This window comes from Gorilla gorilla, chromosome 6 (assembly GCF_029281585.2).
Source record: "Gorilla gorilla gorilla isolate KB3781 chromosome 6, NHGRI_mGorGor1-v2.1_pri, whole genome shotgun sequence".
NCBI classification, from domain to species: Eukaryota; Metazoa; Chordata; class Mammalia; order Primates; family Hominidae; genus Gorilla; species Gorilla gorilla.
This window is the reverse complement of record NC_073230.2, coordinates 83,151,662-83,179,585: the sequence shown is the minus strand read 5'-3', so window position 1 is coordinate 83,179,585 and position 27,924 is coordinate 83,151,662. Positions and strand designations below refer to the sequence as shown.

Sequence of the window (27,924 nt, the reverse complement as noted above, 5' to 3'; positions counted from 1 at the left end):
GGCTTCTGTGGCTCTACTCCTGACCCTCTCTCCATCACCCAAGGCTCCATCTCCCCCCTCACCGCAGACACAGGGGTCCCCAAAGTTCTTCCTTTCATTCGTCTTGGCCCTATCACAAATCCCACTCACCATCTCAGGGCCAGCTCCGAGGCGGCCGTTTTTTCTGACTTTCCTACCTCCAACTGGACTCAGGCTCCCATGGCTAGCTCTGGGCAGGACACAGCCACCATGGATAGCCCATGTCCCCTCCAGCTCAACACAGATGAGCATGTCTCCTCCCCAACCTGACCCCCAATTCCATCAGAGTCAACAAACCACCAACTCCCCAGTGCCCAGGTTAGAAAACCAGACGGCTTCAGGTTCCACCCTGCCATTCGCCAGTGCCCATGCCCTCCCCGAAGCGCCTGCCTTTTTCTTTCTTCCTTTCTTTCTTTTTTTGAGATGGGATTTCACTCTGTCACCCAGGCTGGCGTGCAGTGGTGTGATCATAGCTCACTGCAACCTCCATCTCCCAGGCTCAAGCAACCCTCCCATGTCAGCGCCCTTGAGTAGCTGGGACTACAGGCACCACCACCATGCTCAGCTAATTTTTTTGTATAGACAAGGTTTCACTATGTTGCCCACACTGGTCTCGAACTCCTGAGCTCAAGAGATCCACCCGCCTCCGCCTCCCAAAGGGCTGGGATTATAGGCATGTGCCACCGCCAGCCTCTGCCTTTCCTACTCTGTGGCGATGTGGAGTGAGAAGGTTTTAGTCCCAGCTCTAGATGTTACAACCTTCAGCAAGGCACTTGATTGCATGGAATCTGTTTCTCCCATGCAAACTGGGCACATACAGTCCCTCACAGAGTTATGATGAAGATTTAACAAATTAGCATGAAGAGTGCTCAATGCATGTTAGCCAATATGACAAATACTCACCAAAAACTGTCCCTTCTGCCTGAAATTCTCTCCATCCTCAGTCACTGTCCCAGGTCAGGTCCTATGAGCTCGGACCCTTGAGTTACTGGGACAGTCCCTTCCCTGCCTAGATACCACCACCGGCCCACTGGGATGGCATTCTTCAACAGCATGTCACCCCAGCCCCTCCCTGGCTTTCTGCCGACTCCCTTCTGACTATTTTTTTTTTCTTTTTTTTGAGATGGAGTCTCGCTCTGTCTCCCAGGCTGGAGTGCAGTGACGTGATCTCAGCTCACTGCAGCCTCCGCCTCCCAGGTTCAAGTGATTCTCCTTCCTTAGCCTCCCGAGTAGCTTGGATTACAGACATGTGTCACCATGCCTGGCTAATTTTTGAATATTTAGTAGAGACGGGGGTTTCACCACATTGGCCAGGCTGGTCTCGAGCTCCTGGGGTCAAGTGATCTGCCTGCCTCAGCCTCCCAAAGTGCTGGGATTACGGGGATGAGCCACCACCCCCATCCTGACTTCTGAAACTCCTTATCTTGGCATTCAAGGCCCTTCACGAATCGGTCTCAACTTTGTTTCTTGTTGGATCCCTCAGCTTATTCTGTTCCTTCCAAGTGAACTGTTCCTGTTCCCTCAGCAGTCCGCACCATCCCACCGCTGTGCAGATGGTTTCCTCTGCCTGTTGAGAGCCCTCTTGCCCCCCGAAAGCCTCTTTCTGAGCACCTGATGCAGAATCCCAGGGCATGCTGTCTGTCTCCTTTCAGCCACACTGAGTGTGTTCATTTCACTCACTGGCTGTGTGACTTTCATCAAGAGAATTAACCTCTCTGTGTCCCAATTTTCTCTCTGGCAAAACAAAGACAGCACTAATATCTAACTATGCAAAGTACTTAGAACAGGGGTTGTCCCTTACTGAATGTTAGAAAACGTTAGAGGTTATTCCTAAAAAAGAAAAAACAGGCTGGGCATGGTGGCTCATGCTTGTAATCCTAGCACTTTGGGAGGCTGAGTCAGGAGGATCGCTTGAACCAGTTGGAGCTGGAGGCTGCAGTGGGCTATGATCTCACCACTGCACTCCAGCCTGGGTGACACAGCAAGACCCTGTGTGAAAAAAAAGAAAAGAAGAAACAAAAAAACAAACCGAGGCCAGGTGCAGTGGCTCATGCCTGTAATTCCAGCATTTTGGGAGGCTGAGGCGGGCAGATCACTTGAGGTCAGGAGTTTGAGACCAGCCTGGCCAACATGGCAAAACCCTATCTCTACTGAAAATACAAAACTTAGCCGGGCGTGGTGGTGCACACCTGTAATCCCAGCTACTCGGGAGGCTGAGGCAGGAGAATCGCTTGAACCTGGGAGGCGGAGGTTGCAGTGAGGAGGGATTGCGCCACTGCTCTCCAGCCTGGGCGACACAACAAGACTGTCTCAAAAAAACCAAAAACCAAAAAATAAACCAAGGCAGAAGCCTAAAATAAAGTCCTAGTGGTGGATGTCTTGACCCCTGCTGGGCATCCCAGAAGCTTCACCTTCTACCCTTTTATGGAGTTTTCTCCCCTGAACCTTGCTGTTTGGTGACTATGCCTGTAATTCTCTCCCACTCCATTTGTTTTTCTTTCTTTCTTTTTTTAAAAATTGAGACAGGGTCTCGCTCTATTGCCCAGGCTAGAGTGCAGTGGTGCGATCATAGCTCACTGCAGCCTCCACCTCCCGGGCTCAAGTAACCCTGCCACCTCAGCCTCTCGAGTAGCTGAGACTACAGGCATGCGCCACCACGCCCGGCTAATTTTTTGTATTTTTGGTGGAGTCAGGGTGTTGCCATATTGCCCAGGCTGGTCTCGAACTCCTGAACTCAAGTGATCTGCCCACCTCAGCCCCCCAAAGTGATGGGATTATAGGTGTGAGCCACCACGCCCCACCTCCACTCTACTTTTCTACCCAGGAAATCTCACATCCTTTGAGACCCCTGCTCTGGCCCTGCTCTGGCTCAAGGCAGGTAGACCCCTGCTCCTGGCTTCTCAGGATGGTCCTCCTGGGTGACCTTCAGGTCCTCATGTACTCTTTATCCTCTGCCACAACCCTGACCCTACTTTCTTCCTACCTGTGGGTGTGTGTCTGGACGCTGGGGCTGGTGTGACTGGGTTATGCATGTTCCCAAGCAGCCTGGAAGACACTGAGGGTGGCCTGGTTTCCCTCAAGGCCTGGTTTGTCTTCCCTCCCTGCAAGAGCATGAACACCCAGAAGGCAGGAGGGACATTCCTTCCAACTCTTCCCCGTCTGGGTGCCAGCAGGGGGCTAAATTGCAGGCACTGGCTCAATTGGAGGTCTCTCCCATCCTCTCTAAGATTTAGATCTCAGAGATCTAGGATGACAACAGAGGCCAAGGCGTTAGCTCACGCCTGTAAGCCTAGCACTTTCGGAGGCCAAGGCAGGATGACTGCTTGACGTCACGAGTTCAAGACCAGCCTGGGTCTCAATAGTGAGACCCTGTCTTTACACAAAATTTAAAAAATTAGCTGAGCATTGTGGTGTACACCTATAATCCCAGCTACTCGGGAGGCTGAAGTAGGAGGATCACTTTAGCCTGGGAGATGGAGGTTGCAATGAGCCGAGATGGCACCACTGCACTCCAGCCTGGGCAACAGAGCAAGACCATTTCGAAAAAAGAAAAATACATAAAATAAAATAAAATGAGGCCAGGAGCGGTGGTTTATGCCTGTCATCCCAGCACTTTGGGAGGCTGAGGTGGGAAGATCACTTGAGGTCAGAAGTTTCAGACCAGCCTGGCCAACATGGCAAAACCCCGTCTCTACTAAAAATACAAAAATTAGCTGGGCGTGGTGGTGCACGCCTGTAATCCCAGCTACTCCAGAGGCTGACACAGGAGAATTGCTTGAGCCCAGGAGGAAGAGGTTGCAATGAGCCAAGATCGCACCACTGTACTCCAGCCTGGGTGACAGAGCGAGACTCTGTCTCGAAAAGAAAAAAAAATAGATAAATAAAATGACAACAGGAAGGCCTGTAGGGATTTTCTAGTCAAAACACCTCATGTCATAAATGGTAAATTAAGGCCATGAAATCACAATGGGGGACGGCACCAGGAGGCATATCCCGGCCTCCCCCATTCCTTGACCAGCCTGTCCTCTCTGGCAGGCCTTGTTTAGGGCAACACAGGCCCTGGGCACCCCACCCTACCTGAAGCAGTCTGCGTGCCAGTCCGCGTTCAGGGCCTGGAGGTACTGGCCATCATAGATCCTCTGGCCGCAGCTTGCACACACGGGCAACTCGCTTCCTGCAGGGTGGGAAGGGAGTTGGGAAGCGTTCTCAGGAAGTGTGATCTGGTGCAGGCCCAGCTTGCCCTGCCCACCCCACATATACCTACACCTGCACCAATCCTCGCACACTGCACATGTGCAGCGCCCAGGCAGGGCAGTCGCTGTGCCAAATAGGAGAAGAAAGGGCGCTGGCCTGAGTCTTGCTGAGATACTGACTAGGTTGCCAAGCTTCTCTGGCCCTGTTTCCCTATGTATCAGCTTAGGAGGAGGATCAGGTCCATCCTCCCGCTATAGCATTGGATCTGGCAAGGTAAATGAGGAGAAAGGAAGCAGTGGCTTTAGGGATAAGGCAGTGGGTGACATTCCTATCACAGCCTCCTTTCCTCCCTCTCCTGCCCAGGAAGAAGTACTAAGAGGGCCCTTCAAAGGCAGGGACTGGACAGAGCTGGATTAGTGCATCCTGGGCTGAAGCCAGCTGGGAGGTCAAGGGCAGGAAGCCTGGAGGTGCCGGCCCTAACAGATCCTTGGCAATTAATGCCCTGGCTTGGCAAGGGGAAGAGGCTGCAGAGCTGGGTACTCCCAGACACCTGTCCCAGGGAGGCCTGGCACCTCCTCTAGCCAGCCACAGGCATGCTTAGTCATCCTTGGGGCCTGGCACCCTGGGAGCTGGTGGGCCCTGGAAAATGCCCCAGACCTGCCCCTCCCCACTGTACAGAAGGGGAGACTGAGCCCCAGAGATGGCATGGCTTGCCCAGTCACATAGCTAGGTCCCAAGGCCACAACAGCCTGACCCTCTGCGAAGACGCAGGTGCCTTAGGTAGGTAGGGTCTACAGGAAGGTGGGCCCCTACCCCAATCAGGTTTTCATGGGCCTGGGAAGAGTTGGTGGCAGGGGGAGGTGCGGAGTCAGGCCATGCCTTGGGGCCAGGTGGATCTAAGTGACAGGTCAGCGAAGGAGATCCAAGGAGGGGCCCCCAGACCCTGTCCTAGGCTGGGGGAGTCCTTGAACCCTAACTGCAGTGCAGTACTGCGCCTTGGGCCCCAGTGAGGGAGAAGGGGCTAAAGAGGAGGTTAGGATGAGTCATGCTCCCAGCCAAGACTGAGGGCAGGCACCGGGTTTGGGGCACGGACAGGGAGAGTGGATGAGGCTCCCGCAGTACACGGCCTCCGGCTTCCTGGACCCCTATCTCCGCTCTACCCATCTGGCCCCCAATCACCGACACCGGGGGGCAACTACCCAGTTTCCAAATGTACAGAAGGGGAAACTGAGGCCCAGGAAGTCAGCGCCTGGCTCAAGGTCACAGAGCCGGGCAGGCGCCCGGCGGCCACTGGGACCCGGGGCTGCGGCTTCCCCAGCCGCTCTTTCTTCCGAGACTGGATAAAGGGTGGCCCCAGGGCGAGGCCCGGGTGGTGGACAGAGCACGCGGATGGAGGCCGACGCGGGGTGGGCAGTGCCTGGGAGTCCTTCGCGGGGGGATGTGGGGGGAGGAAAAAGGGTCCAGGGGCCCCCAGACCCGCAGGAGGGCAGCTCGCCGGGGGCCGGGGAGGGGGATCCCGGGCGGGAGGGGGACAGGGAGGGGCCTGCGGGCTTCGTAAGGACGAGCTCATCCCGGAGGAGGTAGGGGCGCGGCCTCCTGGCAGACCCGGCCCCCTCCCGTGCCCTACGCTGCCCCGGGCACCCCCTCCAGGCCCTCGCCCCACACCCCGCGGCCCGCGCACCTTCCTCTCCCATACGTTCTTCCCTCCAGGTGCAACAAAGTAGCGTCAACCTCATGCACTCGACGGGGGGCGGGGCTGGGGCTGGGGGCGGCCGGGCCCGCGAGCTCGCCCACCGCCGCCGGCCCGGGGAGGCGGGGGCGGAGGGCGCGGGCCGGGCCGGGCCGGGGGCGCCTCTCGGACACCGGCGGGGAAACCGGCTCGGCGCCGCGGCGGCTTGGGGAGCGAGCGGAGGGGCGGACCGAGGCGGGGCCTGCTAGCTGCGGCACGGGGGCGGGGCGCGGGCGGCCGGCGGCGGGAACGGCCTTGCGCGGCCCCGCCCCCACCAGAAACCCCGCCCCCACGCCCAAGGCCACGCCTCTAGAGGCCACGCCCCGCTGCGGCCCGGACTGGGGGCGCCGCGAGCCGGCGCGGCGCGCCCCGCCCCTCCCCGCCCCTTCCGCCCTTCATTCATTCTTCTTTCTCCCAGCGACAGGTTTCGGCTGGGAGCTGCGAGGCCCAGCTGTCTCGGAGGGCCGCTAGCTCTGCTGGGGCAGGCCAGGAGGATGCAGGAGCCTAGAGAAGGGGCCTCCGCTTCCCTGCGGGAGGCCCCCACAGACCCAAACCAGGACACTGGTGGTCGCCTTGGGGAGGGGAGGGAGGCGGGCCGGGTTTTGTCCCTCTCTCTGAGGCCTGCATTGAGGCCAGGCTGGGCCCGGGGAAGGTGATGGTCCGCGTCTCAGGCCTCGCGAATGAACAGCACCAGAGAAAGGAGCGAGCCCCTGCCAGGCGGTGACAGGTGTACTCTTCTCAGTGCCGATTACCTGGAGCTGGGGCTGCCCTGCCCAGGGTCCTGGAGGGGGCACGGGTTTGGGCTGAGTCAAGCGTCCAAAGGAATTGGGTGGTCCAGTCCAGCACTGATGGTGGAACGCCCTGCCTAGATGTGGACAATTCTAGAATGCTGGACATGGGCAGGAAGCAACCCTGTCCCCCCTAGGTCTACCTCCCACGTCATCCCTCTGCCCAGGAAGCAGTGACCGGAGAGGAGCCACGTGCCCACGTGAACCCAGTGAACAAGAGGCAGCGCTAGCCCAGCTCCAACTCTAGTCATCATGTTTGTGGGGAGAGGTCTAGGCATGTCTGCGAAGTGGGGGGCACTCACCCCTGGGTGCAAAACAATTACGTGGGGTGGGAAGAAAATACTAGATTTTTTTTTTTTTCTTTTTTTAGATTCGGTCTCGCTCTGTTGCCTAGGCTGGAGTACAGTGGCGGGATCTCGGCTCACCGCAGTCTCCACCTCCCAGGTTCAAGCAATTCTCCCACCTTAGCCTCCCGAGTAGCTGATATTACAGGCGTGCACCACCATGCCCGACTAATTTTTGTATTTTTAGTAGAGATGGGGTTTCACCATGTTGGCCAGGCTGGTCCCGAACTCCTGACCTCAGGTGATCCACCCTCCTCGGCTTCCCAAAGTGCTGGGATTACAGGTATGAGCCACCACGCCTGGCTGGAATTTTTAATTTCTCATGAGAAAGAAGGCTGGGCACAGTGGCTCACACCTATAATCCCAGCACTTTGGGAGGCCAAGGTGGGAGCATCATGTGGGGCCAGGAATTGGAGATTAGCTTAGGCAATGAAGTGAAACCCTGTCTCTTCTAACTTTTTTTTTTTTGAGACGGAGTTTCACTCTTGTTGCCCAGGCTGGAGTGCAATGGTGCGATCTCAGCTCACAGCAACCTCCGCCTCCCGGGTTCAAGCCATTCTCCTGCCTCAGCCTCTGGAATAGCTGGGATTATAGGCATGCACCACCATGCCCGGCTAATTTTGTATTTTTAATAGAGATGGAGTTTCTCCATGTTGGTCAGGCTGGTCTCGAATTCCGGACCTCAGGTGATCCACCCACCTTGGCCTCCCAAAGTGCTGGGATTACAGGCGTGAGCCACCGTGCCCAGACTTTTTTTTTTTTTTTTTAAATTAGCCAGGCATGGTGGCTCATGCCTGTAGTTCCAGTTACTTGGGAGGCTGAGGTGGGAGGATACTTGACCTCAGGAGGTTGAGGCTGCAGTGAGCTATGATTGCACCACTGCACTCTAGCCTGGGTGACAGAGACCCTGTCAAAAAAGATGGGGAGGCAAAAAAAGGGGAAGGAAAGAGAGGGGAATGAGAGGCTTGTAACTTGGCTGTAGGGCATATACCAGGCAGGACCCTGGCTGGAAACAGAAAGTGCCACTTAGTGGGGCTAACTGGGGAGAGTTTGATAAAGGGGATGTTTACAATGCACTGGGGAGGGGGATTAAAGGAGATCAGTAAGGACTGGTACAGTTGGAGGGGTGGCAGCAGTTACCAGCCCAGGGTAAGGGGGCATAGAGGGGGTCCCTGGAGGAGAGGCCTGCCTGAGAGGAGCTGTGCAAGAGGGGTCCCCAGTTCTGGGGGACTCATGGGGAAGAGGGCCCAGAAGGGCTATTCTGATCTGACTCCCCTGCTCTTCTTATTCTTCCATTGCCTCCCGTTAGCCAATCCTGTCTGGATGCAGCGGGCAGGGCCATGTTGATGCTGTGCCCACAGTGCAGGGCAGAGAAGTGCACAGTGGCCTGGAGGGGCTGTGAGCCTGAGCCAGCTTGGTTGAGTGATGTTATCCAGTTTTGAGTAAATTAACCCTCACAGAATGGACTCATAGCTGAAAACAATTCCTGCAAAGAAAGCACAGATTGGGCCTGGTGCGGTGGCTCACGCCTGTAATCCCAGCACTTTGAGAGGCTGAGGCAGGTGGATCGTGAGGTCAGGAGATCGAGACCATCCTGGCCAACATGGTGAAACCCCGTCTCTACTAAAAATACAAAAATTAGCTGGGCATGGTGGTACGTGCCTGCAATCCCAGCTACTTGGGAGGCTGAGGCAGGAAAATCGCTTGAACCAGGGAGTTGGAGGTTGCGGTGAGCCGAGATTACGCCACTGCACCCCAGCCTGGTGACAGAGCAAGACTCCATCTCAAAAAAAAAAAGAAAGCACAGATTGAAGATGATGCAGACTGGGTGCAGTGGCTTATACCTGTAATCCCAGCACTTTGGGAGGCTGAACCGGGAGGATCGCTTGAGGTCAGGAGTTCAAGACCAGCCTGGGCAACATAGTGAGACCCCCTCACATCTCTTCGGAAAAAAAAAATTATCTGGGAGTGGTGGTGTGCACCTGTAGTCACAGCTACTCAGGAGGCTGAGACGGGAGGATCGCTTGAGTCCAGGATTTGGAGGCTCTAGTGAGCTCTGATCGTGCCACTGTACAGCCTGTCTCAAACAAATAAAAAAAAAAAAAAAGAAGATGCTAACACACCCAGATGAGCAAAAAGATGGAGCTGGCACTTCCACACCCTGTAGGAGCTCCTTGTCAGCCACAGTTCCAGGTGAAACATCAGATCTGACATATTCAGTTACATTGCTCATGCAAGATTTTTTTTGCTGAAAGCAAAAAGGATTTTTGCTTTTTATTTATATTTATTTATTTATTTATTTTGAGATGGAGGTTTGCTCTTCTTTCCCAGGCTGGAGTGCAGTGGCACGATCCCAGCTCATTGCAATCTCCACCTCCTGGGTTCAAGCAATTCTCCTGCCTCAGCCTCCCAAGTAGCTGGGATTACAGGTGTGCACCACCATGCCTGGCTAATTTTTTGTATTTTTAGTAGAGATGGGGTTTCACCAGGTTGGCCAGACTAGTCTCGAACTCCTGACCTCAGGCGATTCACCCACCTAGGCCTCCCAAAGTGCTGGGATTATAGATGTGAGCCATCTCGCCTGGCTGCAAAAAGGATTTTTGGACTTTCTTTTTTTTTTTTTTTTAGAGAAACAGGGTCTCACTCTGTCACACAGGGTGGAATGCAGTGGCACGATCGTAGCTCACTGCAGCCTCGAACTCCTGAGCTCAAGTGATCCTCCTACCTCAGCCTTCTGGGTAGGTGGGCCCACAGGCACACACCGCCACGTCTGGCTAATTTTTATCTTTTGTAGAGATGGGGGGGTCTTACCATGTTGCCCAGGCTAGTCTCGAACTCCTGTGCTCAATTGATCCTTTCCACTTTGTGTTCCCAAAGTGCTGGGGTTATAGGCATGAGCCAGAGTCCGGCCTGATAAAAGTTTTTTGTTTTGTTTTTGTTTCTTTGAGATGGAGTCTCGCCCTGTTGCCCAAGCTGGACTGCAGTGGCGCTAACTCGGCTCACTGCAACCTCTGCCTCCTGGATTCAAGTGATTCTCCTGCCTCAGCCTCCCGAGTAGCTGGGATTACAGGTGCCTGCCACCACGCCTGGCTAATTGTTGTATTTTTAGTAGAGATAGGGTTTCACCATGTTGGCCAGGCTGGTCTTGAACTCCTGACCTCAAGTGATCATCCCACCTCGGCCTCTTAAAGTTCTGGGATTACAGCGTGAGCCACCACTCCCGGCCAATAAAAGTTTTTTCTATGAGGAGTTGAGCGCCCCATGGGAATGGCTTACTCACTCTAGAGGTTAGAATTGCCCAGTTGCAAATTTGTGCCTGGCTGGACACAAGCCAGTGACAAGCAGGAGGCTCCTTGGGGATGCTGCTATAACGTGAGTCCAGGGCTGTTGTTGAAGGCAGGACCAGAGCCTGAGCTGTCCTAGCATGCAAAGCAGGCTGGCATCATGGGATCCCTGCTGTCAGACCCTGCCTGCTCACATCTCGCCCACTCTGCGTGAGCTCACTCAGATGCATGGCTTGGTGACTCCTCTGACCTCTCCTCGAACTGCAGACACAAGAACCCGAATGTCTATTTGGGATCTCCACTTGGATGGCAAATGGGACCTCATACTTAATGTGTCCAGGTCAGAGCTCATAATTTGTGCCCGGATGGTTCCTCCCCAGGTGTTTCTTATCTCAGTAAATGACACCACCATCATCCAGTAATTTAGGTTAAACTCACAGGCATTTTTTTTTTTGAGACAAGATCTTCCTCTATCACCCAGGCTGGTGGGCAGTGGCACGATCAAAGCTCACTGCAGCCTTGACCTCCCAGGCTCAAGCGATCCTCCCATCTCAGCCTCCCTAGCTGCTGGAACTACAGGTGTACTATATGGCGTGACTGCTCCCATTCCCTCTCTTGACTCCCTGCCTCTGATCCATTGGCAAATCCTATTGGCTCTATATGTAAAATACATCCAGAATTCCAGCACTTCTCCCTCCTTCTTGTCCTAGTTAGGTATTTAGAGCAACAGCCTCCCAAGTCATGTCCCTATGCCCTGTCATCCTGCAGAGCCTCTGAACATGTGTGACATTCCTTTGCTTTCTAACCCTAAGGTCCCTGCTTCTGCGCTTATGGGACCTAGCCTCTGGCTACTACTTTGCCCTTATTTTTATTCTCCTGTCAGTTTTGTTAAAATCATGATGGTCAGTCATGGTAGCTCACACCTGTAATCCCAGCCATTTGAGAGGCCAAGGCAGGAGGATCCCTTGAGGCCAGAAATTTGAAACCAGCCTGGGCAACATAGCGAGACCTCATCTCTAAAAAAAAAAAATTAGCCAGGTATGGTGGCACGTGACTGTAGTCCTAGCTACTTGGGAGGCTGAGGCAGGAGGATTGCTTGAGACCAAGTCTTGCTCTGTCACCCAGGCTGAAGAGCAATGGTGCAATCTCGGCTCACTCCAACTTCTGCCTCCCGGGTTCAAGCAATTCTCCTGCCTCAGCCTCCTGAGTAGCTGGGATTACAGGCGCATGCTATCACACCTGGCTAATTTTTGCATTTTTAGTAGAAACGGGGTTTCACCATGTTGGCCAGGTTGGTCTTGAACTCCTGACCTCAGGTGATCCACCCGCCTCGGCCTCCCAAAGTGCTGGGATTACAGGCGTGAGCCACCACGCCTGGCCCCTTTCTCTAATTAAAAAGAAGAAAAATCGTGGTGCACCTCTCTGCTGTTCTAACTTCCCAAGTACGTGGTTGTTACAGGGCTTTTGACTTGAGGCCAGGTCCATTAACCATCCTAAGTTAGGGTGATAACATTCCTTGTAACTCTCTCCTCCCGGGCTTTTTATCTTCATAGCACCGATTTACCTGGCATTAGAGTTATTACTTATTCACTGTACTATATCAGTTTCCCCTGGCTGCTATGACAAATTACCAGAAACTTGGTGGCTGAAAACAAGACATTTATTTTCTCACAGTTCTGGAGGCCAGAAGTCTGAAATCGGATTGTTGGAAATCAATCCTGAAATCAATCTGCTGTGTCTTCTTTCAGGCATTTTATAGTTTTGGGTCTTACATTTAGTTATTTAATCTGAGTTAATTTTTGTATATGGTGTAAGATAAGGATCAAACTTTTTTTTTTTCTTTTTTGAGACAGGGTCTTGCTCTGTTGCCCATAGAGTGCAGTGGCATGATCTCAGCTCACCACAACCTCCGCCTCCCAGGTTCGAGCAATTCTCCTGCCTCAGCCTCCCAAGTAGCTAGGCTTACAGGTGCATGCCACCAGGCCCGGCTAATTTTTGTATTTTTAGTAGAGACGGGGTTTCACCATGTTGGACAGGCTGGTCTCAAACTTGTGATCTCAGGTGATCCACCCGCCTCAGCCTCCCAAATTGCTGGGATTACAGGTGTGATCCACTGCGCCTGGCCCCCAGACTTTATTCTGAGACAGGGTCTCGCTCTGTCACCCAGGCTGGAGGGCAGTGGCATGATCTCAGCTCACTGCAAACTCTGCCTCCCTGGTTCAAGTGATTCTCCTGCCTCAGCCTCCTGAGTAGCTGGGATTACAGGCACCCACCACCATGCCCAGCTAATTTTTGTATTTTTAGTAGAGATGGGGTTTCACCATATTGGCCAGGCTGGTTTCGAATTCCTGATCTTGTGATTTGCCTGCCTCGGCCTCCCAAAGTGCTGGGATTACAGGCATGAGCCACCGTGCCCGGCCACTTTATTCTTTTGTATGTGGATATCCAGTTTTCCCAACAAAATTTGGCTTTTTTGTTTTGTTTATTGTTTTTTTAAAGAGAGATGGGATCTCTCTATGTTGCTCAGGGCGGTCTCGAACTCCTGGGCTCAAACAATCCTCCCACTTTGGCCTCCCAGAAGTGTGAGGATTACAGGCATGAGCCACTGTGTCTGGCCACCAACATCGCTTGTTGAAGAGACTATTCTTTCCCCACCGAATGGTCTTAGCATCTTGTCAAATATCATTTAATCATATACACGAGGCTTTATTAATATTTCTGGGCCATTATAAATATTCTGTTCTGTCGGTCTGTTTGTCTGTCATTATGCCAGTATCACACTGTTTGGGTTACTGTAACTTTGTAATATGTTTTGGCATCACAAAGTGTGAGTCCTCCAACTTTGTTCTTCTTTCTCAAAATTGTTTTGGCTATTTGGAGTCCCTTGAGATTTCACATGAGGTTTAAGATGAAATTTTCTGTTTCTGCAAAAAATGCCATTGGGACTTTGATGGCAATTGTGTTGAAACCATAGATTGTTTTGAGTACTACAGGCCTCTTAACAATTAAGTCTTACCATCCATGAACATGGATGTAAATTTTTATATTTACCTTTGTCTTCTTTAATTTAATTCAGCAGTGTTTTACAGTTTTCAGTGTACAAATCTTTCACTTCCTTGGTTAGTTTTATTTCTAGTATTTTATTCTTTTTGATGCTATTATAAATGGAATTGTTTCCTTTTTTTCTTTTGAGACGGAGTCTCGCTCTGTCCCCCAGGCTGGAGTGCAGTGGCGCGATCTTGGCTCACTGCAAGCTCCGCCTCCCGGGTTCACGCCATTCTCCTGCCTCAGCCTCGCGAGTAGCTGGGACTACAGGTGCCCACCACCACGCCCGGCTAATTTTTTTTGTATTTTTAGTAGAGATGGGTTTTCACCGTGTTAGCCAGGATGGTCTCAATCTCCTGACCTCGTGATCCGCCCGCCTCGGCCTCCCAAAGTGCTGGGATTACAGGCGTGAGCCACTGCGCCTGGCCTGGAATTGTTTTCTTAATTTCCTTTTTAGATTGTTCATTGTGAGGATATGGAAACACAACTAATTTTGTGGGCATGTTCGATCTTTAGGAGTTTTTACATATAAGAGTCTGTTATTTGTGAACAGAGATAATTTTACTTCTTTCTTCTCAATTTGGATGTCTTTAATTTCTTTTTTTTTTTTTTTGTCTAGTTGTTCTGACTAGGACTTCCAATACTATGCTGAATAGAAGTGATAGGAGTAGGCATCCTTGTCTTATTCCTAATCTTAGAGGAAAAGCTTTAAGTCCTTTTTATTTTTTTCGAGACAGGGTGTCACTCTGTTTTCCAGGCTAGAGTGCAGTGGCACGATCATGGCTCCCTGCAGCCTCAACCTCCCAGACTCAAGCAATTCTCCTGCCTCAGCCTCCTGAACAGCTGGGACTACAGGCATGTGCCACTATGCCTGGTTTATTTTTATATTTTCTTGTAGAGACAGGGCTTCGCCATGTTGCCCAGGCTGGTCTCGAACTTCTGGGCTCAAGAGATCTGCCTGCCTCAGCCTCCCAAAGTGCTGGGATTACAGGTGTGAGCCACCACTCAAGCCCAGTCTTTCACCATTAAGTATGATGTTAGCTGTGGGCTTTCATCTATAGCCTTTATTAGGTTGAAGTGGTTTGCTTCTATTCCTAGTTTGTTGAGTGTTTTTATCATGAAAGTTTATTGGATCTTGCTGCTTTTTCTGCTGCAATTGAGATGATCATGTAATTGTCTTTCATTCTGTTTATATGTTATATTTCACTGATTGATTTTCATATGTTGAAACATCCTAACATTTCAGGAAAAATTCCACTTGGTTATGGTGTATAATCCTTTTAATCTGCTATTGAATTTTGTTCGCTTGTATTTTGTTGAAGATTTTTGCATCAATGTTCATAAAGGATATTGGCCTATAGTTTGCTTTTCTTGTGTCTTTGGTATTAGAATAATGCTGGCCTCTTAGAAGGAGATTGGAAGTGTTCCCTCTACTTCAGTTTTCTGGAAGAGTTTCAGGAGGATTGGTGTTAATTTTTTAAATGTTTGTTAGAATTCTCCAGTGAAGCCATCTGGTCCTGGGTTTTTCTCTGTTGGGAGACTTTTTATTACTGATTTAATCTCCTTACTCATTATTGGTCTATGCTGATTTTCTATTTCTTCATGATTCAGTCTTGGCAGGCTGTGGCTTTCTAGGAACTTATCCATTTTATCTAGATTTTCCAATTTTTTTTTTTCCTCAGATAGGATCTTACTCTGTCACCCAGATTGGAGTGCAGTGGCACAATCATAGCTCACTGCAGCCTTGACCTCTTGGCTTAAGTGATCCTCCTGCTTTGGCCTCCCAAAGTGTTGGGATGATAGGTGTGAGCCATTGTGCCCAGCCCCAGCTTCTCATAAGAATACCTATGTAGCATTTAGGGCCCAGCAGGATAATCTCCCTATCTCTCAAGATCCTTGACTTAATCACAACTACAAAGACCCTTTTTCCATGAGGTAACTCTTAGGGGTGGAACTGTGTCTCCTCAAAATTTATATCTTGAAGCATTTACTCCAATACCGCAGAATATGACTGTATTTGGAGACAGGGTCTTTAAAAAAATTTTTTTTCTGTTTTTTGAGACAGTCTTGCTCTGTTGCCCAGGCTGGAGTGCAGTGGCGCAATCTTGGCTCACTGCAACCTCTGCCTCCTGGGTTCAAGCGATTCACCTGCCTCAGTCCCCAGAGTAGCTGGGATTACAAGCATGCACCACCACACCCAGCTAATTTTTTTTGTTGTTGTTGGGGTTTTGCCATGTTAGCCAGGCTGGTCTTGAACTCCTGACCTCAAGTAATCTGCCTGCCTCGGCCTCCCAAAGTGCTGGGATTACAAGCATGAGCCACTGTGTCCAGGCTGTGTTATTCTTAAAGCAGTGCCCATCTTAGAGTTTACAGTCTGGTGTAGAGAGACAGAAAACAAAGAAGTAAAATATATTTTGTTTATGGTGACAGGTGCTCTGGAGTCAAAGAAGGCAGAGACAGGCTGGGCGCGGTGGTTCATGCCTGTAATCCCAGCAATTTGGGAGGCCAAGGAGGGTGGATCACCTGAGGTCAGGAGTTCAAGACCAGCCTGGCCAACATGGTCAAACCCTGTCTGTATAAAAATACAAAAAATATTTGCCAGGCATGATGGCGGGTGCCTGTAATCCGAGCTGCTCAGGAGGCTGAGGTGGGAGAATTGCTTGAACCCGGGAAGTAGAGGTTGCAGTGAGGTGAGATTGTGCCATTGCACTCCAGCCTGGGCGACAGAGTGAGACTCCATCTCAAAAAACAAAACAAAACACAAAACGGAGGTAGAGTCAGGTGAGGGAGTGCTGAGCAGGGGAGGAGGGTGCAGCTTGCAATTTTATTTATGTTTTAAATAGAGATGGGGTCTCGCTATGTTGCCCAGGCTGGTCTTGAACTCCTGGCCTCAAGTGATCCTCCCATCTCAGCCTCCCAAAGTGCTGGGATTACAGGCACGGGCCACCGCATCCAGCCCAATTTGCAATTTTAGAAAGGTGTCAGTGTAGGACACTCTGAGAAGGTGACACCTGAGTCAAGACCTGAAGCAGCTGAGTGAGCCAGAAACACAGATAGCTGATGAAAGGGCGTTTTGGGCAGAAGAGATAGCAGATGCCAAGGCTGGCAGTGGGGTGGCCTGTTGCACTCAAGGAAAAGTAAGATGGCCAGGGCGACCGCATGGCTCGAATAGCAGAATGTGAGGTCAGGAGAGCTGCTGCCATGCAAGTAGGGGCTTCTTGGCCATAGAAAGGCCTCTGGCTTTGTCTCTGAGTGAGACAGGAACCACTGCAGGACTTTGAGTAGATGCATGACCCGAGTTGACTTATGCTTTGAAAGAATTGCTTTGGGCCAGATGTGGTGGCTCATACCTGTAATCCCAGCACTTTGGGAGGCAGAGGCAGGAGGATCGCTTGAGGCCAGGAGTTCGAAACCAGCCTGTCCAACATGGTGAAACCTTGTCTCTACTAAAAACACAAAAATTAGCCAGGCATGGTGGCACATGCCAGTAGTCCCAGCTACGCAGGAGGCTGAGGCAGGAGAATCTCTTGAACCCGGGAGGCAGAGGTTGAGTGAGCTGAGATCACGCCAATGTACTCCAGCCTGGGCAACAGAGTGAAACTCCATCTCAAAAAAAAAAAAAAAAAAAAAAGATTGCTTCAGTTGCTGAGTGGAGAGAAGGCCGAAGGGGAGCCAGGGGAGAACTAAGGGGTTCAGGGAGCTATTTCAGTAATTCAGGCAAGAGATACTGGGGATTGTGGCTTAGCCCTGAGACGTAGTAGGACTCTGGATATATTCTTTTTTTTTTAGACAGAGTTTCGCTCTTGTTGCCCAGGCTATAGCGCAATGGTGTGACCTCGGCTCACCGCAACCTCCGCCTCCCGTGTCCAAGTGATTCTCCTGCCTCAGCCTCCTGAGCAGCTAGGATTACAGGCATGCACCACCACGCCTGGCTAATTTTTTTGTATTTTTAGTAGAGACGGGGTTTCTCCATGTTGGTCAGGCTGGTCTCGAACTCCCGACCTCGGGTAATCTGCCCACTTTGGCCTCCCAAAGTGCTGGGATTACAGGTGTGAGCCAGTGTGCCTGGCCAACTCGATATATTCTGAAGGTGGTGCCGTATTATTTGCTGGTGAATCTGCTGTGGGGAGTGAGGGAAGAGCAGAGTCAGAGATGGTTCCAGAGTTGCAGGCCGGAACCTCTGGAAGAGTAGGGCTGCCCTTTACTGAGATGGGAAAGGCAGGGAGGGAAAACCACGCTACCTAGGCCATGTCTATGAGATTTCTAGGTAGAGATGTTAGAATTGGCCTTGGATGTGCAAGTCCTGGGCTCAGGGGAGCGGTCATGCTGGAGATGTCAATTGGAGAGTCACCAATGAATAGGTCGTATTAAATATTTAAAGCCACGAGCAACCAGCTGAGGTGGCTCACACCTGTAACCCCAACACTTTGGGAGGCCGAGGCCAGGAGTTTGAGAGCAGCCTGGGCAACATAGCAAGATTCTTTGTTTTTTTTTGAGACAGAGTCTCGCTCTGTCGCCAGGCTGGAGTGCAGTGGTACGGTCTCGGCTCACTGCAACCTCTGCCTCCTGGGTTCAAGTGATTCTCCTGCCTCGGCCTCCCAAGTAGATGGGATTACAGGCATGCACCACCACACCCGGCTAATTTTTATATTTTTAGTAGAGATGAGGTTTCACCATGTTGGCCAGGCTGGTCTTGAACTCCTGACCTCATGATCCGCCCGCCTCGGCCTCCCAAAGTGCTGGGATTACAGGTATGAGCCACCACGCCCAGCTGCAACATAGCAAGATTCTATCTCTATAAAAAAATTTAAAAATTAGCTGGGCATGGTGGTATGTGCCTGTAGTTGGGAGGATTGCTCCAGCCTGGGAGTTTAAGGCTGCAGTGAGCTGTGATAGCACCAATGCACTCCAGCCTGGGTGAAAGACTGAGGCCCTGTCTCTGATAAATAAATAAAACCGCAAGCTATGAGAAACCAAGACGGGGAGTCCACAGGCCTGAATGCTGGGGCTTACTTGACTTTTAGAGGCCAGAGACCTGAGGAAAAACCAGCAATGGATATTTTTGTTGAGTGAAGTAATGAATGGATGGATGGACTGGTGGGTGGATGGATGGGTGGATAGATGGATGGATGGATGGGTGGGTGGATAGATGGGTGGGTGGGTGGATGGGTGGAAGGAGACATGGATGGATGGAAGAATGGTTGGGTGGGTGGGTGGATGGGTGGGTTGATGGGTGGGTAGGTGACAGATGGGTGGGTGGATGGGTGGATGGATGGATGGATGGATCTCCTTTGTCACCACTCTAGGGCAGGCTGTGTCACCCCTCCCTGGATTATTACAGCAACCCTCTTGTGCATCTCCTTGAACCACACCGCTCACCCCCTCCTGATCCATCCTCCATAAGTCCTCAGCACTGCCCTCTCCTACCAGACATCTAGTTGTCCTGTCCTCTGCCTGAAAGGCCTGACCCTCCTCTCTGTTCTATTCTTTGCCTGGTAAAATGTTTTTTGCCCTTTACTGTCCTCTGGGAAGCTCTCTCTGAGCATACCCTCCACCAGCTTTCTCTTTCCCTCCCAGCTCCTTCTGGGATCGCAAGGATCCTCGTATGCAAACCCACATATGCTCCAGTCTGCATGGTGAGCCCCACCCACACTCCCCACGAACAGCTCTGTTGCCACATTTCTGGCTTAGAGGTGTGCACACTCAGCACGGGGCCCACTCTCAGGAGGATGGCACAGGCCTGAGGCTGAGTGAGCCCTGGAAGTGGGCTTGGTGGTTGGGGAAGGGAATTCCAGTATCTGGTATCCAGAGCGTGGTCTAGAGGTAGGGATGTGGGCTGCAGGTGAACACGTTCCCGGGCCCCACGGATTTCTGGCCTCAAGGGGAGGAGGAAGGGCCAGAATGGGAATGGGTGCATCTGAGTAAGGGTGAACCTGCTGCTGGGTGTCACTTCTTAAACTTCTCAAGCCAAATGGCCTTACATGGCCACGCATGAGAGTGGGTCTTCCTCAGAGGGGACTGTTTCGGAGGAAAATGGTTACCTTTGACTGTCTTCTGCATTTTCTTAGGTCAGCCATCTTTCCTCTCTGTCTCTTTCTGTTTCTCTCTCTCTCTCAAGACAGGATCTTGCTGTCTCACCCAGGCTGGAGTGCAGTGGCGCAATCATAGCTCACTGCAGCCTCGAAATCCTGGGCTCAAGCGATCCTCCCACCTCAACCTCCTGAGTAGCTGGGACCACAGGCATGCACCACCACCAATCTTGGGTAATTTTTTTTTTTTTGTAGCTATGTGGTACAAAGTGATTCTCCACTGGACAGCTATGTTGTCCAGGTGGGTCTCAAACTCCTGGCCTCATTGTTAAAGTACAAGCGAAACTTGGAGAAAGATCGATGCCCCAGAAGCCGGCAGCAGGGGCTTTTGGTTGGCAACCTCTCAAATACACTGTGGGTGGTGGAGGTTCCCTGAAGAACAGCCCTTATCCCCATCCAGGCCAGCGAGTTGAAGGCAGATTAAATCATACGAAGAAGCTAAGACACAGTTTCCTTTAAAGGTTTTTCATTTATTAGTCATTTCTGAAGCAGTTAATTCTCTTTTCTTATTAAAAAAAAAAGGTGTGTTTCATCCAGAGTTATATTAGAGTGATTAAAATGATTTTTCTACTGGGGATATAGCTCCCCGGATCAGAAAAAAAAATTTATCTTTTTTTTTCAATGAACCACAAAAATAAAACCAAAAGAGAATATCAACAATCAAAAATAATCCCCAAATATCCAGGACAAAAAATAAAATATTTATTGATCTATCACAGCGAGACACAAAAAGATGGGTGGGGCAGGAGTGGGAACTGCTCTGAAGTTCAGTGGACCGAGGGAGGGATGGGGGGGTATACAGTACTGCATGTGGGGACACCCCGGGTGGGGAGGAGATGCCTGGCACCCCAGTCTGCACAGCCCCGCACGCCCTGGGGGAGTGTAGGATGGGGGTGGAGGCAGGGCACAGGCGGCCATGACAGGTCAACCAGGTTGATGGTGGGTGCACCCAGCCAGCTAGTGGTGCCGGGCGGTCAACTGGGGACATGGATGGACGGACGGATGGATGAATGGATGGATGGGCGGATGGATTCTACAAGGGCAAGGTGGCTATTCCCAGTGTGGGGTGGTTTTCCAACCCCAAAGCGCCCCAGATGTGGGGAACAGCGATCGGTGGGGAGGAGACGGCCAAGTGGACCCAGGAGAGGAGGGATGCTATGAGTGAATCCAGCTTTGAGGCTTCAGGTGCTTGGGTACCAACTGGATGGCAGCCAACGGTGGGTCCTGGTGGGCAGGGGGAGCTGGGACTGCCCAGGAAGTGTCTGCACCATCTTTAGAGGAGCCCCAGGGAGGGGGTTCCCCGAGGGGCCACCCTTCCCTCCTCCCTCCCCCCAGGAAGATAAGAGCACCAGCGTGTAGCACCAAGTTCCCCTGGAGATGGAGGCTGTGTGGAGGGGGAGCTCCTAGGTGGGAAGGGATGGGGTGGGGGGCCAGGACCACACGGCCCTTGCCTCTGAAGTAGGGGGCCTCCTGGTCGGGGCACTTGGCCGCTCCCCTCTTGTTTCCTTGCCCTGTGGATCTGCAAGGCCACCCGGCCTGCCCGTTCCCTCCTGGGGTGGGGAGTCGGAGGGGCATGGGATGGGGTTACAAAGGGTTTACATTCTCCACCAAGCAGTAGCACCAACGTTGATGAGGTCGTGAGTCAGGGGTCCTAGGAAGCTCATTTTCTCTTCCGGCCACAAGCTTTCCCCAGGCAGGCCCCACCTGGACGGGAGGAGGTGCACATCACTGTGAGTCCGGCCCCTCTCAGTTTCGGCTCTAATCCCCGCCTGCTCTGACCCACTCGAATGGAGGCTCCAAGAAGCCAAGAGAAGCCAAGTCGTGGCCCCAGGCCAAACTCAGACCTGATCCATGCTATCAACTTCCACTGGACAGATGGGGCGGGAGAAGCCCCCAAGATATTACTTGAATGAAACCAACGCTTGCAGAAAAGGGGGCAGGTCATGGGGCCTGGCTGGGGAAGGACGGGGCCTGGCTGGGGAAGGACAGGGCCTGGCACTGGCTCCTGGCTCCACTGCTCCAAGAAGCCTTTTGGGGAAAGGCTAAGAGCAGCTCCATCAAGGAACATGGGATGAAGGGAGAGTCAGTGTCTGCAGGAGACGGCCCTCTCAGGGAGTGGGGTGGACCCATACATCTGAGAGGGCATCAGATAAGTAAATCAAGGCCCAGTAGAGGGAGAGAGGGTCTTATCCACATAGTGTCTGAGCTGGGACTCAAACCCAGGATTCCTACCCCCTCCTGGGAATAGTCTGATGGGTGAACCCTGTTTCAAGGCATCAGTCTGTATTAGGTAAGGCACCATTGTCTAGTAGCGCGGCCCGGAGCAGTTCCTACCCCTGCTTGAGCCAGATATGGCTCCTTACCGCCACCTGGTGGCAGTGAGCAGAGAGTAGGGCAGAAACAGACATCTGCCTCTGAAGTTTGTTTTTTTTTGTTTTGGTTTTTTTTTTTGAGACGCAATCGTCTTGCCCTGTCATCACCCAGGCTAGAGGGCAGTGGTGTAGTCTCAGCTCACTGCAACCTCCGCCTCCTGGGTTCAAGCAATTCTCCTGTCTCAGCCTCCAGAGTAGCTGGGATTACAGGCGTGCACCACCACACCCGGCTTTTTTTTTTTTTTTTTTTTTTTTTGAGACGGAGTCTTGCTGTGTCGCCCAGGCTGGAGTGCAGTGGCGCAATCTCGGCTCACTGCAAGCTCCGCCTCCCGGGTTCACACCATTCTCCTGCGTGAGCCTCCCGAGTAGCTGAGACTACAGGCGCCCGCCACCATGCCCAGCTAATTTTTTGTATTTTTAGTAGAGACGGCCGGACGTGGTGGCTCACTCCTGTAATCCCAGCACTTTGGGAGGCCGAGGCGGGCGGATCACGAGGTCAGGAGTTCGAGACCAGCCTGGCCAATATGGTGAAACCCCATCTCTACTAAAAATACAAAAATTAGCTGGGCGTAGTGGTGTATGCCTGTAGTCCCAGCTACTTGGGAGGCTGAGGCAGAAGAATCGCTTGAACCTAGGAGGCAGAGGTTGCAGTGAGCCAAGATCGTGCCACTGCACTCCAGCCTGGGCAACAGAGCAAGACTCCGTCTCAAAAAAAAAAAAAAAAAAAAAAGAAGACTATAGCATTTTTAGTAGAGACGGGGTTTCACCATGTCAGCCAGGATGGTCTCCATCTCCTGACCTCGTGATCCACCCGCCTTGGCCTCCCAAAGTGCTGGGATTACAGGCGTGAGCCACCACACCCGGCTAATTTTAGTATTTTTAATAGAGACAGGGTTTCACCATGTTGGCCAGGCTGGTCTTGAACTCCTGACCTCAGGTGATCTGCCCTCCTCAGCCTCCCAAAGTGCTGGGATTACAGGTGTGAGCCATCACACCTGGCCATGAACTGTGTTTTTGAAAAGCAAATGTTCCCTGTGTTTGTAAGAGGTCAGCAAGAAGGAGGGGAGGCTCTACGTTCAGCTCGGGGTCCAGCCTCGTGTGACCTGAGGCTGTGGGGTCCACCCCTGGGCGCTGGCTCAGCCCTTCTGAGCAGGAGATGACACAGGAGAGGAGGGAGGAGGTGGCTGCAGCTCCAGGGCAGGGCCCAGGGGCAGGGAGCCTGGCATACCTGGGAAAATGGGAGACAATCCGAAGCCAGGTCTTGCTGCCACTCCTGCAGGAGAGATTTCAGGTTGGTGGGTTGGTAGGGGTGGAAACTGACTCCAGCCTCATCACTTTCTGCCTGCACTGGCTCACCCAAGACCTCTGTCTGGGATCACCTCCTCTCCATCCCCCCCACTATATAATTTTTTATATTTTATTTTATTATTATTTTTTTGAGATGGGGTCTTGCTCTGCCGCCCAGGCTGGAGTGCAGTGGTGCGATCTTGGCTCACTGCAACCTCTGCTTCCCAGGCTCCAGTGATTCTCCCGCCTCAGCCTCCCGAGTAGCTGGGATTACAGGCATCCACCACGTTTGGCTAATTTTTGCATTCTTTTTTTTAGTAGAGACAGGGTTTTACCATGTTGACCAGACTGGTCTCGAACTCCTGACCTCAAGTGATCCACCCACCTAGGCCTCCCAAAGTGCTGGGATTACAGGCGTGAGCCACCGCGCCCAGCCAATCCCCCCTACTACAGCCAGAGTGGCTTTCTCAACACAACATGCGGCCACCTAGCAACCAGGTGTGGCACCTCATGGCCTCAACCCTGAGCTCAGCCTGGCACTATCCCCAACCTTATAGCTTGCCCGTTTGCCCAGTACATCTGCTATCCTAAAGTGCCCTCGCCAGCCCCAGTCTCCTGTCCTTGTGTGGACATGGGCTCTGGGAGTCCCCACTGCTAGACGGACAGGCCCCCTCTAGATCGGGACAGAGCTGAGGACTACATAGCAGAGCTGGCCACCCCTACCTCCAAGTGGGAACTGCCCGGCACCCCCTAGGACACCTCCAAGGCCAGCAGCACCTAAGAAGAGGCAGGTGGGGTCAGGATAAGACACCCCCATCGGGAAGAGGCCCTGATATCCCTGCTGGGTTCTGGGTTAAGGAATGTCCCAGACAAGATCTTCAGGGGTAGGGGGAGCCAGAGGGAGGCCTGAGCTGGGCTGGGGGAGGGTGGCGATGGGCATGGCAGGGGGTGCAGGCCACTGGCAGGAAGGCATCAGAGGGGAACTCACCGTATTTAGCTGCTTTAGCGGCTGCAGCTGGAGGTACACCTGGGGAGATGAGGCACATGACGGCTCAGGAATGCCAATGCCACCTGTCAGGCCCTGTCTCCTTCTTTTTTTTTTTTTCTTGAGGCAGAGTCTCACTCCTTCGCCTGGGCTGGAGTGCAGTGGCGCGATCCTGGCTCACTGCAACCTCCATCTCCTGGGCTCAAGCGGTTCTCCTGCCTCAGCCTCCTGAGCAGCTGGGATTACAGGCACCCACCACCACGCCTGGCTAATTTTTGTATTTTTAGTAGAGACAGGTTTCACCATGTTGGCCAGGCTGGTCTCGAACTCCTGACCTCAGGTGATCCACCTGCCTCGGCCTCCCAAAGTGCTGACATTACAGGTGTGAGCCACTGCGCCTGGCTGGGCCCTGTCTTTTGACCTACTCACCCTTTACCATCTGCCCATGGACTCATCCTCCCAGTGTCTATCCCCCCATCTCTCCTTCATCTATCCAGGGTCTTGCTGTGTTGCCCAGGCTGGAATGCAGTGGCTCGATCACAGCTCACTGCAGCCCTGAACTCCCGGGTTCAAGTGATCTTCCTGCCTCAGCCTCCCAAGTAGCTGAAACTACAGGCACACACCACGCCCAGCTAATTTTTAAATATTTCGTAGAGGTGGTGGTGGTGGGGGGTCTTGCTACGTTGTCCAGGCTGGTCTTGAACTCCTGGCCTCAAGCAATCCACCTACCTAAGCCTCCCAAAGTGTTGGGATTACAGGCATGAGCCACCATGCCCGGCCCTAAAAGTCTTAATTGTTAAGCTCCTACTGTGTGTCTGGTCTTGTGGCACTCACAGGAAGAGCTGTGCAGGCTAGTTTACAGGGGGAGACACAATGACAGCCCAAAAAAGGGGGAAATGGCCACACAAGGTCGGCCACCATGGTGGAGACTTAGGGAAAGCAATTTCTTTCCAAGCTTTGATTTCTTTCTTGGAGAACTGGCATAACCATCATTCTCCTAATTTACTCCCACCGCAGTGGTCAGGTGGGTTGAAAGAGAGAGGAGAGGGGGAGGACTGGGACCCTGGCGGCAAGGGATAGCCCCAGCTCCCGTTTGCCACATTTCTTGTTTTTATTTTGTTTTGGGATGAGGTCTTGCTCTGTTGCCCAGGCTGGAGTGCAGCGGCGTGATCTTGGCTCACTGCAACTTCTGCCTCCTGGGTTCAAGTGATTCTCCTGTCTCAGGCTCCCGAGTAGCTGGGATTACAGGCGTGTGTCACCATGCCCAGCTAATATATATATATATATATATTTTTTTTTTTTTTTTGAGACGGAGTCTCGCTCTGTCGCCCAGGCTGGAGTGCAGTGGCGCGATCTCGGCTCACTGCAAGCTCCGCCTCCCAGGTTCACGCCATTCTCCTGCCTCAGCCTCCCGAGTAGCTGGGACTACAGGCGTCTGCCACCATGCCCAGCTAATTTTTTGTATTTTTTAGTAGAGACGGGGTTTCACTGTGTTAGCCAGGATGGTCTTGATCTCCTGACCTCATGATCTGCCCACCTCAGCCTCCCAAAGTGCTGGGATCACAGGCGTGAGCCACCGCGCCCGGCCAGTTTTTATATTTTTAGTAGAGACATTGGTGGAGTCTCTGGAGCCCATGTTGGCCAGGCTGGTCTCGAACTCCTGACCTCAGGTGATCCGCCCACCTCGGCCTCCCAAAATGCTGGGATTACAGGAATGAGCCACCATGCCTGGCCTCTTTTCTTTTCTTTTCTTTCTTTCTTTTTTTTATATGACAGGGTCTCACTCTGCTGCCCAAGCTGGAATGCAGTGGTACCATCTCAGCTCACTGCAGCCTCTGCCTCCTGGGCTCAAGCGATCCTCTGGCCTCAGCCTCCCAAGTAGCTGGAAATACAGGTGCCCACCACCACGCCCCGCTTATTTTTGTATTTTTGGTAGAGATGAGGTTTCGCCATGTCACCCAGGCTGGTCTCAAACTCCTCACCTCAAGTGATCCGCCCACCTTGGCCTACTAGAGTGCTGGGATTGCAGGCGTGAGCCACCGCACCTGGCCAAGAGGACATCTTGAGCAAAGACGTGGCAGGGGTGGGAACGAAAGTCTCTGTCTCTGTCTCCATCTCTGTCTCGCATACACACACCACACACACTCACTGATTTCAGAATAACTCTCACCTCCAAGGGCCCCAACACCTGGAACTCCAAGCCCTCCGACTCCGAGTCCTCCGAGCCCAGCAGCTCCCACTAGGCCTGTGGAGACAGCTGAGCATTAGACTCCGCTGGTCAGAAAGGTGGGACTGAAGCCTCAGCCTGTGGAGGGCGGAGGTGTCCTCTGGGGACACAGTGGAGCCTGAGCTCTCCCCTGGCCTTCGATGGCACAGTGGAGCCAGGAGGTGTCTGGGGCAGGGAGTGAGTCTACAGTGCCTGGTCAGAAGCTCCTCCCACACCCTGGGGGCCTGGCGGCCTGGCAGCAGCTCCCACCTCCACCCAGTGCTCACCAAACTGGGCGGCTTTGGCAGCAGCTTTGGCTGCGGCAGCAGCGGCGGCGGGTGCGGCTCCTGGGAACACAGACCGAGTTCAGGGAGGCACTCTGTACTGGTTAGATTCCCTCCCCACCCTGCCCCTCCTGGGGTTTCAACTCACCCACCACACCGCCTGGGACGCCTACTCCACCGAGAGCCCCGAGCCCTCCAAGGACCCCAGGCACTGCTGCTCCTGCGGGGAGAGGAGGGAAAATGAGTGTTCCATTTCTGAACGATGGGTCTCCCTGCCCCAGGGACACAAGGCAAACAGACAGGTGGCAGGGGCCATGTGACACTGTGGAGGAGCAGTGGACAGGAAGTCCAGTCCATGTTTTGTTTCATTTTGAGATGGGGTTTTGCTCTGTCACCCCGGCTGGAGTGCAGTGGTACAATCATAGTTCACTGCAGCCTCCAACTCCTGGGCTCATGCGATCCTCCTGCCTTAGCCTCCCGAAGGTGTGAACCACTGTGCCTGGCCTTAAAAGTTCTTTTGTAAGCCAGGTGCGGTGGCTCACACCTGTAATCCCAGCACTTTGGGAGGCTGAGGCTAGTGGATCACCTGAGGTCAGGATTTTGAGACCAGCCTGGCCAACATGGTGAAACCCTGTCTCTACGAAAAATACAAAAATTAGTCAGGCGTGGTGGTGGGCGCCTGTAATCCCAGCTACTTGGAAGGCTGAGGCAGGAGAATCACTTGAACCTGGGAGATGGAGGCTGCAGGGAGCCAAGATCGTACCACTGCATTCCAGCCTGGGCGACAGAGCAAGACTCTGTCAAAACAAACAAACAAACAAACAAACAACAGCAATAGTATCTAGAGCAGGCACTTAACATTTTGAGTGCTTCACACTTAGCAGCCCATTTTTTATGCATTGCAGCAGGAAAGGTAGGCACTATTGTCATTCCCATTTTGCAGATGAGAACACTGAGGCAGAGCAGAGGTTAAGCAGTGTGCTCAGGGCTTCAGGGACGGGAAGTGGCTGGGGAGCCTGCGCCCTTCGTGGCTCCACCACGTGACGTCACTCTGTTTCCCTGGCAATGTCTGTTGACTCAGGCCTGCCAAGCAGTCAGCAGTGAGCAGGGGAGGAGGCCAGGGCCGCTGGGGGTCGGCGCTGAGGAAGCCAGGATTTTCCGAGGTAGAAACTGGCCCCAAGTGGACCTGCCCGGCTGGTTGGTGGATCCCTGGGGGAGTCTTCCACCTCCCACCAACGCTGCTCACAGGAGGCCAGGAATTCAGGGGCTACAGACAGCGTGGGTCTGGCCAGGCGGGGC

General features: G+C 52.8%; 2 protein-coding genes across 27 annotated transcripts in view; both read right to left on the bottom strand.

Annotated features, from left to right (window-relative positions):
- LIMK1 (LIM domain kinase 1) overlaps window positions 1–6,149 on the bottom strand; it is a 38,746-nt gene extending 32,597 nt beyond the window's left edge. The window contains exons 1-2 of the mRNA XM_031012713.3: window positions 5,894–6,149; window positions 4,096–4,192 (exon numbers count right to left, since the gene is read on the bottom strand). Of these exons, the coding sequence (XP_030868573.1) occupies window positions 4,096–4,192; window positions 5,894–5,948 (152 nt within the window). The 5' untranslated portion in view covers window positions 5,949–6,149. The remainder of the gene's footprint in view (window positions 1–4,095; window positions 4,193–5,893) is intronic.
- Window positions 6,150–19,940: 13,791 nt separating this feature from the next.
- Window positions 19,941–27,924, bottom strand: part of ELN (elastin) — a 42,097-nt gene continuing 34,113 nt past the window's right edge. For 15 of the 26 annotated variants that reach the window (XM_031012708.3, XM_063708133.1, XM_031012710.3 and 12 more), the window contains 7 exons: window positions 26,774–26,845; window positions 26,629–26,688; window positions 26,306–26,380; window positions 24,139–24,177; window positions 23,874–23,927; window positions 23,092–23,136; window positions 19,941–21,195 (listed from right to left, as the gene is read on the bottom strand). In XM_031012708.3, the coding sequence (XP_030868568.2) occupies window positions 21,152–21,195; window positions 23,092–23,136; window positions 23,874–23,927; window positions 24,139–24,177; window positions 26,306–26,380; window positions 26,629–26,688; window positions 26,774–26,845 (389 nt within the window). In that variant the 3' untranslated portion in view covers window positions 19,941–21,151. The remainder of the gene's footprint in view (window positions 21,196–23,091; window positions 23,137–23,873; window positions 23,928–24,138; window positions 24,178–26,305; window positions 26,381–26,628; window positions 26,689–26,773; window positions 26,846–27,924) is intronic. The other 11 variants (XM_055392737.2, XM_063708143.1, XM_063708139.1 and 8 more) reach the window with 1 other exon arrangement.